At 42.5% G+C, this 12,750-nt stretch overlaps 1 protein-coding gene across 18 annotated transcripts in view; it reads left to right on the top strand.

Moving 5' to 3' along the window:
• The window catches only part of CHLSN (cholesin), a 149,373-nt gene that overhangs the window by 93,779 nt on the left and 42,844 nt on the right, over nucleotides 1-12,750 (top strand). For 17 of the 18 annotated variants that reach the window (XM_071815010.1, XM_071815020.1, XM_071815023.1 and 14 more), the window contains 2 exons: nucleotides 4,872-4,953; nucleotides 8,409-10,559. In XM_071815010.1, coding sequence (XP_071671111.1) covers nucleotides 4,872-4,953; nucleotides 8,409-8,591 — 265 coding nt within the window. In that variant the 3' untranslated portion in view covers nucleotides 8,592-10,559. Of the gene's footprint in view, nucleotides 1-4,871; nucleotides 4,954-8,408; nucleotides 11,880-12,750 lie in introns of those variants that run through there. The other variant, XM_065851037.2, reaches the window with a different exon arrangement.

Here is a 12,750-nt window from a genome sequence, read left to right on the forward strand (position 1 = left end):
ACCGCGGGATTTTGAGGCGTTGTTACCATTTTGTGGGTCAACTTTCCTTTCCGCTTATCATCTCTCATCTGTTTATCCTTGAAGCTCGTGAGGGGAGCGTCTCCTGTTGTGTTTGCGCAGGGCCTGCAGTGGGGAGGAAGAGGGTTCCTGCTTGGCGGGGCCTTCAGGATGCGAGCAGAGTATAAAACGGTACAAATAATGGCAAGTGATAAAAGGGCGGCTAATCAAAGATACCCTGCGATAAACACCTTATGTAGATTTAATCAAAGCTTTGCTCTAAGGCACAAAGGCCCTTTTCCCTTTGCTTTATAAATACTTTCGAAGAAAATTCCGTGACCTGTGTTGTTTGCTGAACAGATAAAATGAGATACAAACTGTCCTTATACTGGACATCAGGACAAAAACAGACACTAAAACCCAGTCTATTCCTGCATGTGTGATTCCTAAATCTAAGAAAGAAAAGCTCCTCCCCAGCCTTTTCACAAGTCCTGAGTCACTATGCTGTGTCTAAACCAGATGGAAGAATATATTAAAAGTTGTTTTTAAACCACAGATTGGGAAATGGTGCCAGGACTTTCTACCAAAAATGTGGCAACGATTCTAAAAGCTGTTGGCAATTTTAGGAACTTTTCTGCTGGCGAAAGAGCTCCCTTAGGGATCTTCTCTTCCAGGAAAATAAGGAAAACCTTTATCTGAGTCATCATTTAATGAGCTTCCAAACCGGATTTGAGAATATCAGTATAAATATAATAACTTTCTCCAGAAATTGGAGTTGGGAGATAAACATAATCATCCAGAATGTGAGAAAAGAATGGTTAAGAGTGAAGACTATAACTCCCTTTTCCATCATCTGTACCTTGAGTCCTGCCACGGATTAGTGTCTACATTAACTACAGCCGTTCCAGTCAAGTCTTTGAAAATCTGGCTAGAATTTCAGTTTGGGATATTTCTTCCAAATGAGGAAAATCAGTGTCCCACGCACCCGAAATGGGATTTCCTGTGATCTCCGTGGAACAGCAGGGCCCACGCGGAGCGGCCTCGTGAGCCCACGCGTGTTGGCAAACACAGACCCTCAAACACTGGAGGTAAGGAAGTCCATTTGTTTTAAACACCCCTGGGACAAACAGAAGAAACTCTGAATACCCCCTATAAAAATAAAAACTTTAACATTTCCCATTAAATAATTGTATGTGTTACGACTGGACAAAATAATTATTATCCCTACTTCACTATGTGCACTGTAGGGCCTATATAAAACTTCCATTCACCTCCATATATTTTTTATATACCCGTATGAAACCTCCATCCACAGAATGGCTTTTCTCCCATAGGAATGAGCTTGTGCCAAATTTGTGCTCCCCCCACGCTGCTTCCAGGGAGCCCCTTGGGTTCCATCCTGACCCATTGGCCAAACGTAGCGTTACAGTCACGCTGACCTGACCTGGGAATGGTGCTCAGAGACCCCAAATTCGGATCTTTTAAGGGCAACGAGCTTGCCTTAAACGTGAGTGTATATAAAGCTGCTGCTATTTTATATATTGCATTGTGAAATATTACAGCCAATCGCTTGAGTGTTTCCGCATGGCTTTAAATACCTTGAAGGGCATTTTTTAGAGTATGGTTGTTCTTTATTGAGGAAGCACCTGTTATCCATATTTTACAGGCAGGGCAGTGAGAGCAGAAATGATACCAGGGGGGAACAAAGTGCTTCACTTGGATCCTAAAGCCTTAATCGTGTGCTGTGAGTTCTGCTCAGCCCTCCTGGAGCTCGTGGAAGAACACAGATGATCCTTAAGGACGGTTTTCAGGGTGCTGAATAACCGAGGGTTATCAAAACAGAAAAGGACCCAGATAAATGGGGTGATAAGGACGTGACACACTCTGTATAGTGCTGCAGTGCCCCGCTTTTAGTGTTTCAAATAGGTCTTTTCAATGTAACCTTGAATGTGGCGTCATCAACCAGATCTGGTTTCTGTCCCTCCTTTGAGATTTGGTGAATGGGGAAATCACAGGAGAGCGAGAGGAGGCTCCACACTGACCTGGAGGAACCTTTGGGATGAATCCCCTGCTGTTAAACCTGGGCTGAACACTGGAGAATCAGATTTGGTGGCACTCTGCTTTACCTTGGGCCGATATCCAGTCCATCAGAGTGGGCCAAAACTGGCTGGGGTGCCCTTGTGTTTCAGGTCCAGCGGTGCTCTCCTCTCGTCTCCTCTCCGAGGTTACCGGCAGTCACGTCTTCATTGCTTTCTGGTTTCTTAAGACTTGTCCGCTACCCAATAATCTTTTCAATTTACTGATCGAAACGGTTGTTTGTCAGCACAGTGCTTTTCTACACCAGGGAGATTGTTGGGTAGTTGTGACAGCTTTGTGGTGTTTGCTCCTGGCCAGCAATGCAAGCAGAGGCATTGTGGTGTATTCCTGAGTCTCATTTGTAACAATCATCTTTTGGTGTGTTTCTGGAACCAATTTGACTACTTTCCCTTCCCTTTTTCCTTCTGCCGGGGCTTCCCAGAGCGTGCTCTGCCCTGCTGGCTCCCACTTGTCTTCTCTTAGCTGACTGATGCTGCCCATACGCAGAAAACGCCCCATTGAGAAGGGACCTGGTTAAGCATTTTAAAGGCAAATTACACCTGTGGTGAGCAGCTGGGAAGGTCCAGCTCAGCCGTGTTTGGGGAATAGGTTTGTGTGAGATTAACGTAGAGACTGAAAGTCCTTTACGTGATAGACCGGTGAGAGTCTTGGGCAGCTTCTCTATGTGAGAGTCTCATGGTAAAAACCCAAAGCCCCAATGTAAAATTCCCGAAGCTGCGTGATTCATTTGGTTCATTTCCTCTGCGTCTTCAGTTTCAAAGCCGTTTAAGGAAGATCATTTGCACAAACATAAAAGCTCTTTAACTAAAGTCAACCAGTGTGTTTTTTCAATGAGCTGAAGCTCGTATGAAAGATTCAGACATTAACTGTGTAAAGAAGGCAATTAGTATTTGTACAATATATTGAATATTAGCCCTAGGCATACTGGAAAAATATAGGTTTTATACATGTATATTTTTCATCCAATTCCATAGTTTATATTAGATCTGGACACAGATACTCCTAAAGGCTACAAATTAATTCAGACTGTGAAAGAGGTTGTGATTGTCTAGGAAAAGGTTTTCTTAAATGATAATGTACTTGGTCTTGCTCTGTATATTCAATCACTCAAAGGAAACGGCTTTTTTACTGCTCTGATACGTCAAGGGATCTTATCTGCATATAAACAGCAAAATGCGACCAATCTTGTGTCACAAATCTTTACCTTTTGTTGTTCAAGAGTTGAGCATTTCTGAGGATGCACCGTGTCGTTCTGATCAGACGAGATGTCCCTCTCGCAGTGTCACAGCGATACTTCCCATAGGCTTTAAAACCATCGTAGGAATAGGAAAAAACCTGTCATAAGAATCAGTGGAAGAGATTTGTTTTAATAAGTGCTGGGTGCGGCCAGTTACGGGGGCAACGGCCACGTTTCCCGTCTGAAACGTTTGTGTGCCTGTTGTCATTTGTGTGCCTGTTGTCATTTGTGTGCCTGTTGTCACGAGTGTTGAGCCCGGAGTTCGACGGGAATGAAGGTCAAGAGAAGGACCATTTTCCTGCTAGGGGAGAAACAGGAATTGATGCAGCAGCGGATAGAGCAGTGATTAAAAACTTAGGAGCACTTTCTGAAGACAAGAGTACGCCCATAGTCTATTAAAGAAAATATGAGGTTTTTTACCATATTCATTAAACATTTGATTCTAACAGCGCAGAGTGCAAACCAAGAGAAGCAGTTTGTGAGGCTCCGGTGCTATAATGGACACAAACACACTTTCTGCAGTCCATTATGCTGAAGCGTTTGTTGTTTATATGGATTATTGTGGTGTGTACAGAGTGAAACCTTTCAGGAAGACTCACTGGAACTTCTGTTTGTTCCTACACGAGGATTCACCGGGGTGGAAGCCAATGTGGGCTCTTAGGTGCAGGAGCACGATGGCTCACCAGAACGTGTACAAGAGAGCATATGGTTTTGGTAACAAGCTAATAAGAGCAATTAACCTTGTGGTGCACTCATTTGCTGGCCTCAGTTGTTTATAAACCAGGTAATAAAGGTATTTTCACATCCTATAGCTTTACAGGAGATTAGTGAGATCAGGCAGTATTTTTCAAGTTAATGCTTAACAGTGCTCAGGTGACTGTGTGAGCGAGAAAAACATAAAACTAACGGAGAATCAGACTTTCCGAGTACTAAGCATTGTGAATAACCAATAAATGTTATAGCAAATGTAGGAATACATAGTATGGTTAAAAGAAATAAAACTATGTTAAAGGTTTTCATTAGAAGAGGGACTGTTGTCGCAGGATGTGGTCACAGATCAGTCATTCAGCTTGCTCTTGTCACCTTGCAAAGATGATAAAAACCATTTCCAGGCTTATTTAGCACAGGAAAGAATTTTAACTCACCTTCTTTGCGCTGTGCAAACACACAGCGTTTCCTATACCATCTTCCATATTGTTGCTCAGAAGGATGAACTTAGATGAATGACCTCTCGTAGAGCGTTGGCCAAAGCTTAGGAGTGAGACTTCGTTGGTAACTTCAAGAAATCGGTGCTTTCTGATGAAAACTCACGACATTCCTGGCCATGATGCCTTCCTATAATCTGCACTTTTTGCACGTAGCCAACCCTTATGTTCTTTTTTGCCACTCGTACAAAATCCCTGCTGATATCTGTTTCGCAGTGTCACGAAACTCCACACCGTGTGTGCAAGTCGCCTGGGGTCCTTGTGGGGAATATTCTATGCATAATGAATATTTTGATCGCACAATATTTAATTTAAGCCTTTTTTGTTTGCTCCAGCTGGTCTGAGAAGCCCAAGGAATGGAAGTTTCAGAAGACGAGACAAACCTGGCTTCTCCTGCACATGTATGAGAAAGAGAAGGTTCGTATTAACGCTGCTTTTGCTCCGAACGACTATGATATGAAGTTTTATACATTAGTTGTAGCTATTCTTTATTAACCAAAACTTGCTGGTCCAAGCCATGCACTTTTCTAACAATTTTTTATTAATTTATGCATGAATTACTTTGGTTTTAACCCAAATACTGAATCATTTTAATTGCTTGTGATTAATCTTTTGTTGGTGATTATTCTCCCGTGTATGCTAGATTTTTGTACTTGATGTATGTGGCACATAAATAGAGCAGATTCATGTTTTATATAGATCTGGAGCTTACTGAGAATTCGAGTCATATCCTTCATTTGAATTTCTGACTGTGAACCCAAGGCTGTAAACCACGATTCCCATATAGCCTCAGATATCCCTGGCTCCGTATAAGACGTACATCCATATTGCCAAGATGTTAAAATAGCTTTCTCATTAAAATATAAGTGAAACCCGATGTTGATTGTTAAAAGCATAAAGTATAACCAGAAGCTAGGCTTGCGTATTACTGCAATCCATTCATTTCCTAACTTAAAGAATATCAATTGAATTTCCAGTGAGCATTTGAATGGAGGTTCAGGTCGTTCGTTTTGTTGTGTAACAGAACAAACATGGAGCCGTTTGCACAGGGCTTCACTTATCGGTTCATTGGGTTGGCGCTCACGTAGGTTTTGGACATTTGAGTGCATCCTGACCACATCACTCGGCTCCTACACCAATCACTGACATAGGGTGTTACCTCTGTGATTAAAAATACCTTTAGAGAACCAGATTAAAAGCAGAGATTCATGAAGGTAAAAACATTCACACAGTGTAATGTCTTTGAAAAAATCAGTTGCAGAATACACATTCAATTGTCGGTATCCAGCTGGTTTGCGCTGTCTTCTGTTTTCAGGTTTCTCCTTTAAAAGTCTTTTATCACCCTTTCGAAATCAACGTGAGCTCTTTGAAGCCACCTAGACATCGTTTCACAGGCAGAATGATGGCTGAGTTTTTTACCTGTTTGCTTTGGGCTTTGTGTTGAAATACACTGGGAAATAATTAACCGTGAGCAGCGTTTGTTTTACGCAGCGAAACACAGCGTAACTCCTTATTTCTCAGCGCTGAAATGAAACTCCCTTTCTGTTTCTTTTAAATCTGATGAAAGTGGTATGATTCATTTAAATTCCCATATTTTGTACTTTAATAATCAGAGATGCATCGAATACAATGATTAACATCTGCATCCAGATTCAGTAAAGTTAGCAGACCTGATCAAGTGCTTATAATTAAGTATATTTCGTCATCGGGACTTTAGGGAGGGCAGACCAGCTTCTTTTGGATATTGTTTTATACCCAAATTCAACTTCCTGGCCATTACAGAACACAATCTGTTGGGTATCCAACATGATGAAAATACAAAAGGAGATGTGGGTGATTTTCCTTCCTAAGCCACATCTTTGATCCGGTGTCACCTACCGCAAAGCCACGCAGTGGGGACGGAGTTCCCTGCACCGATTGGCCTCTTTCTGCAAGCAATAAGTCAAGGTTTTAAAATCCGTTGCAACACAAGGGGTTTTTTAAGTCCATTTAAAATCCATCTCTTGGTTGGCTGGCAGCTTCCAAGCCCGTATACCTATAGCTTATATACTTTAGCATCATTTGTAGACTGAATCATTTGTAGATCTTTGTCGTCTGGCACAGCATTTTTAGTGAGTAACTATGGTTTGTGTTCAGCTTCTGGGCTGCAGGGCCCTGGAGGGGTTTTGGAAGCTTCTTCAGGGCTTGAAGGGAGCAAACCGAAGTTCTCCGTGCAGGTATCTGCGTTTGCTTTGCCAAATTTGTGGGCAACTGCAAGTCTAAAAAGTCTGAAAACCCTTGAGTTTCCATAGTAGAATTGGGAAACGATAACTGTTCTTGTCCTGCTGCTGTTTTGTAGTGTTCCCCATGCTGGTGATTAATTCACTTTGGGGTATCTCAGCCCCAGCGCACATCAGTCAATTAGAACGGGGCAGGGTGAGTGTGTGTGAGGGGGGAAAAGAAGCAAGAAAAGGTCAAAACGGTTTAACAAAAGCATAATAATAAAATCCCATAAGCATCGCTTCCACTTCCCAGACTTGTGGTGGGAGATCTTGATACCTCGATATTTCAAGTCAGCCCAAAAATTGATCTTAGAAGGAGCACTGTGTTCCACAATATGTAAGTTCTGAGGCTGAATGCAGCCGTTAGTATTGATTTATTACTTTGTAATATCCCTGGTTGATGAAGGCAGCGTTGGAATATTCTTTCTTCCTCTTCTTTTGGTGTGATAGAAGTTTTAGTGATCAAAGTTATGCTGCCAAATGTCGATGGGAAAATAAGCTGTAAATTAAGTATCTGTTGAAGCTCTTCCTTCTCCGAAATGCTGATACTTTGCAGAACTGCAACGGCCCTTGAATAATTAGTCTCGAATCCTTTAAATACTTACGTATGTGTTTAACGTCGCTCATGTCGAGTAGGCCTTTTAAAGTTCTGTGTGTAAAGTGAAACATGGAGAAAAATATTTGCAGGATTAGGTCATTTATCATCTCCTGCTTTACAGCAAAAATATTCTCCTTGGCCGCAACCTGTTCCGCAGATCCACACCGTGAGGTTGAGATAAGCTCCAGCGTCCGGCTGTTCACCTGAGACTGCTGAAAATACCTTGGCTTGAAATACTGACTAAACCATTCAAAAGTCTTTGCTAGGTTATTGCCAAGATGATTTACGTAACAATCATTTAAATGGTATGTAGCACCAGATAAGCTAAAATTTACCCTATGACTAGTTAGTTAGAAAGGGAGTGAAACTGGGGTAACGCAACTTAAATGACTAAACTGCTTTTAGCATTCGACATGTTAGCAGAGCCTATCGGTTTTAGCCAGCATGATCTAAAAATTACTTCCATATGTCTGAATTCATTGTATTTTTCAGATGAAATTCTATTCCTGTGTATAAGCGTTCTGTCGAAGCGCTTGCTGGCGGGTGCTATCTCATCGTAGCAAACAATTTTGGGTAGGGACGAGGGTAATTCCAGGGAAATTCTTTCCTCAGCCATGTCGTGCAATTCTCACTGAATTCCGTGAGGTTTGCATGCACCTTTCCAAAAGCAGCGTTTGGCTGGTGTGTTTTGGGTGGGTTTTTGAGTTTCTTTGTCTTCCCCCAACCCTCAGAGCCTTGAGCTCACTCAGTGTTTGCGTTTGCAATCAACATTTCCGCATCTGCTTAGAGTTTCCCCTCAGACGCTTTGCCCATCTGAGCACATCGCACTCCTCTGTTCCCACCCTCTGCCCGTCCTCGGGCAGCTGGAGCGGGCATTGCCAGCCGCAAAACCCACGCAGTTCTCCTAATTATCTCCCAGGCGATGGTTTGACACGATTGCAAATGAGTGTTGAGACAGAAGAAAATAAAGCTTGTTGTTGTTTATTTGTTTTCCCCTTGTTTTTACTTTAAAGGTTCCGGACGAGTATTTCACCATTTTACTGGACTATCTGCAAGGGCTCCAAGGCAGCGCGCGAGACCTCACCGTGCAGAAAGCCGAAGCTTTTATGAAGGAATTGGATGGTCCCGATGCACAAGACCCAAAGCTGTTGGAGAAGTGCGAGCGTATACGACAAGTTCTGCAGCTGCTGTCCTGAGAGTGGGTTCGTGTCCTGGTGGAGAGAAAGATAAGATGTATACAGAGACTATAAATTAGTTGTAAAGACATATTTTACAATAAGAATCCTGATGGTAAATGTTCACATTTTATACTCATAATTTTTTTCCAATTGCAAATATTTATCATGTTTTGAGGTGATGAAATAAAAAGAACCAATTTGGTCCATAGACATGCCATTAAAGCAGCCTTACTGCACATCTTTAGAAAAATAAACCTCTCTTTCTCATTAGTTTTTCTCCACCTCCCCCATAATTACTGTTGGATAAGAGCTTTGCAGTTCTTAATAAGAAGAGCAAATGAACCAACGAAAGGCCTTGGAGGGCGTTTGACAGTGGCAGCGTGTAAATGAGCGGGCGGTAGGGTGCGTGCTCTGCCAGCTGCCATCCAGCACTTTCGGCTGCGCAAATCTGTCACTCGGATTTGGGAAAGATCATTTTCAGTCGGTTGAACACGCGTTGTATAACTCAGTTGCTTATTAGTACTTCACATGGCGATCCTGAGATAGCGTCAGCTTTGTTAGGCTCCCTTTCATATTTTGAAGTTTCCAAATGCGTTATGGCAATTGTTTAGATATTCGGATAATGCACAGATGGGAACAGATTAAATCCTTTGACTGTATGTGGTGAAATCATCTCACTGTGCCTAAACTTCCCCTGTGCTGCAGCATTTTGTACCTAGCCTGCCAACATTGCATTTTCATCTTTCTCTTGTAATTGGCACACAAAAGGGTTAATTGTGTTCCTCGCTTTGACGTGGGACATTTGTCTCCTGTGAACGTGCTGAAAATGAGTCTTTCAAGTAAAAACCAAGGACATTAATTACTCGAAAGTTGGACGATTGGCTTATTTAATAACACTTGTATTCAGATAGCGTTCTTGACCTGATTCTTTAATGTTTCTGCAAACAGTGTTCATACTTTATTAATAACGACGATATGAAATGTGTAGTGTTTTAGAAGAGTGGCCGTCTTTGGGAATTACGGCTTTAATTTGGATGGGTGAAGGAGGGAGCGTCTATGGATATGCAGGCCTCATTTTTCAATAAGAAGCATTTGAGTGGATTCGACAGCCTTCACCGCCGTGGATTACCACAAATCTTTACAAGTATGAAATATATGACTAGTAACAAATAATGTATGCTTTCTGACTTCTTCAAGATGATGTTTTCAGCCGAAAAACAGACTGGAGACCAGCATGGGCTGCTCCTGGGATGGAGTTTAACCTGAGTAGAACTCAGCAGCCGTGGCCGGTCTCTCCATTGAGTGGCTGATGGTTCCTCACCATGGAGCAACAGTTATGCAGGGGATGCAGCCAGTGTCAGAGCCTCTCTGAGGCCCGAAGGAGTGATACCGGCATGTAGTGAACTTGTACGAGATCATTGCATCTTATATTTTACGTGTGAGAATATGCAGCTGGGAAAAACGACTGTCACCCTGAGCAGAAGCGGATACTTCTTTCTTTCCATCAGGAAAATAGTCATTTCTCAGGGGTCACACAAAACCGCGGGTCCTCGCTGTGCACTCAGCATAGCTGGTAGCTTAACAGCACGAGCACATCGCTACCATACTTTGGAAAAGACTTGTGAAAAAGATCATCAAGGTAAGGTCCAGGCCAAAAGACGTGAATTGACTTCAACAGATTTGGCAAGATTTGCCTTTCTTGGACCTTGCTTCTGACCACGTGCAAATCTCGACAAATCTGTGAGAAAGGAGACTCCATAGATCAAGAATGTCGTGTTTCTTTTTATATCCGTTAATATTAAAAGCACATAAGGGCTGCCAATCTGGAGCCCATGTGAACAGTAACGTTGGGAGGCTCTCACCAGTGCAGTAACGTCCCTGTGGGTCAGATCCTGCTCCGCGCTTCCAAAGCTGCAGCTCCAGCTCTCCCTGCAGCGCCGATTGCTGGGTGAAGGACACCGGGCTTTGGCCTCCGCTAAAAGTAAGGTAATTGTTGCTGTGGTTGTGTTTGGTAGAGAAAGAAAAGTATGACATGTTCTGCCACGTGTGCCTTGGTGTGCGGCATTGCCAGTGGTGTCTGGAAATTGGGTAAAAGGCTCGTAAAACCTCCGCTTTGCATTGGTACTGTGTGTGTCTTGGTTTTCAAAGCTCAACGGGAAGTGTTTTAAATGTTGTCTTATACTTGATGTCATAGTGCAAATTGGAAAGGACACTTAATTGCATTTTGCTTTTTTCCTTTGCCCCGTTTCTTAAAGAATCTTCAGCTGGTTGGCAAGCAAGTGGCTCATGAAATGCAAAAACCACGCGTGTTTTTGAGAGACATGTATTGCAAGGCCCATTTTAAAGACAAGATTGTGGGTTCCCAGGCAGCTCAGCCAACACAGTGTGCAAATGCAGTGACAGCTCTGGCAGTCAAATGCTGCCTTTTCCATATGCTGGCCAGCAGGCCAGCTTCTGCTTCCTGCTCAGCCCGGGGCTTTAATCTACAGGTTTACATCGCGTGATGATTAAGTATAGCAAGATTTCCTCCGTCGTGTATTTTAAATGATGTCTTTTAAATTGCGGAGTGTATAACCGGTTATTGAATTCCTGTAGCTGGTCGAAACTGTACAGGAAAACACATTCAGGCACTTTGTTCACTTTGTCATTTGGTCACGTAGAATTTGTAAATCTCAGCGTCAGCGTGTAGCTCGGGCAGACAAATGGACACAGATAGGACAGAGTCGTATCTGTGCATCCCTTTAGTCAGTCTACCGTGTTAATTAAAGCTGCATCCGAGGCTGGAAGCACCAGTGTGTGCAGACTGACAAATTACATCTTCGTCTGCCTGCTCTAATTGTCTTCTAGTCGAGTTAATCTGTATTGTGTAGCTCTGGCTGGAAGAATTCGTATCCTGAGAGAATGCTGAAGTCAGGACTTCTGGGCAAAATAAAGGCACGTTAATTACTTAGAACTGCTTAAAGCTGGAACTCTGCCTCCAATGGAAGTACTAATTACTCAAAATTTGACAATGTACAAAGTTCCTTTTAATTTGGCTGATGCTTGCTGTGGGTTGTGCATCTTCTTGGTTTTCCGCTGTCTGCCCACGGTTTTCATTTGTTATCACTGTTGTAAAATTACGGGGTAAATGAATTCTCTGTTCTTAGTTGGAGAGGGTGCGTGGCACTTACAGAATGTGGAGGTTATTTCCATGTTACCTCTCACTGCAGAACAGATCGGCTGTGTTTCTGGTCATTTTAGAGCAGGGCGACGCCTGACTCGTCTCCATCATTTCCAATAGCTCCGAAATACATTGCTTTGGTTCCAGCTTGGGGATTGATTTTCTTAAACTTCTACCACTAAGGCTGAGTAATGAAAGTTAAAATCTACTCACATTTCTGCAAATCAGGGTCAGGAAAAAAATCATAAAAGAGGTTTAAGTTGCAAAATCAAGCGCTTTGAAAATGAGAAAACATAGGATGGAAATTGTCGGTGTAATTTTAGTTGTACTCCTTCACGCGTGTGTAATATAATGCAACCCCTCGTTGCGTCGTTATGTTGGGTATAACTGATGAGTCGGTTATTCAGTGTTTTCCTTGCAGTTCTGTGCTATTCTTGTTCTCGAAATGTAGGTCTGCAAAGTGAAAACACAGAGAATAACAGTGCTGTGCGGGTTTGATCCTGCACAGGAGAAGTAAGCAGGGACTTTCCTGTTCGTTTGGTGTAGAACACCTATGGTCATAGGTGTTTCATCACAAACATTCCCTTTCAACCTCCTTTTAATGTTCTGATTCATTTACAGTCAAAATACTGAATTGATGTTACTTAATTTAAATCCAGTTGTGTTGACATAAAACTTTCCAGTGGGTTTATTCTGGTTTAGCCTCTGGTTTCCTTTTATGTCTCCCGTTCTGCACAGCTGAATGAGCTGGTTATTTCTGTCCCCGCAAATAGGAATATTAGTTGTTTACAGTGATTCCAGTCATACAAGGACACAATTAAATGTCCTTGCCTTCGCAGGACAAGCTCGTTTTAGCAGTGATTTATAATTACGTTCTATTTTAAATTCTTCATAAGAACATAGAGAGTCAACAGCTTCATACAGTCAAATATATTTTTGGTTTTGTTTTGGTTTTCGCTACCAGAAACAGCAAATACCAACCAACCAAAACCAATGGGCAACTCAACGGTGGGGGAA

Source organism: Patagioenas fasciata, chromosome 15 (genome assembly GCF_037038585.1).
Source record: "Patagioenas fasciata isolate bPatFas1 chromosome 15, bPatFas1.hap1, whole genome shotgun sequence".
Lineage (NCBI taxonomy): Eukaryota > Metazoa > Chordata > Aves > Columbiformes > Columbidae > Patagioenas > Patagioenas fasciata.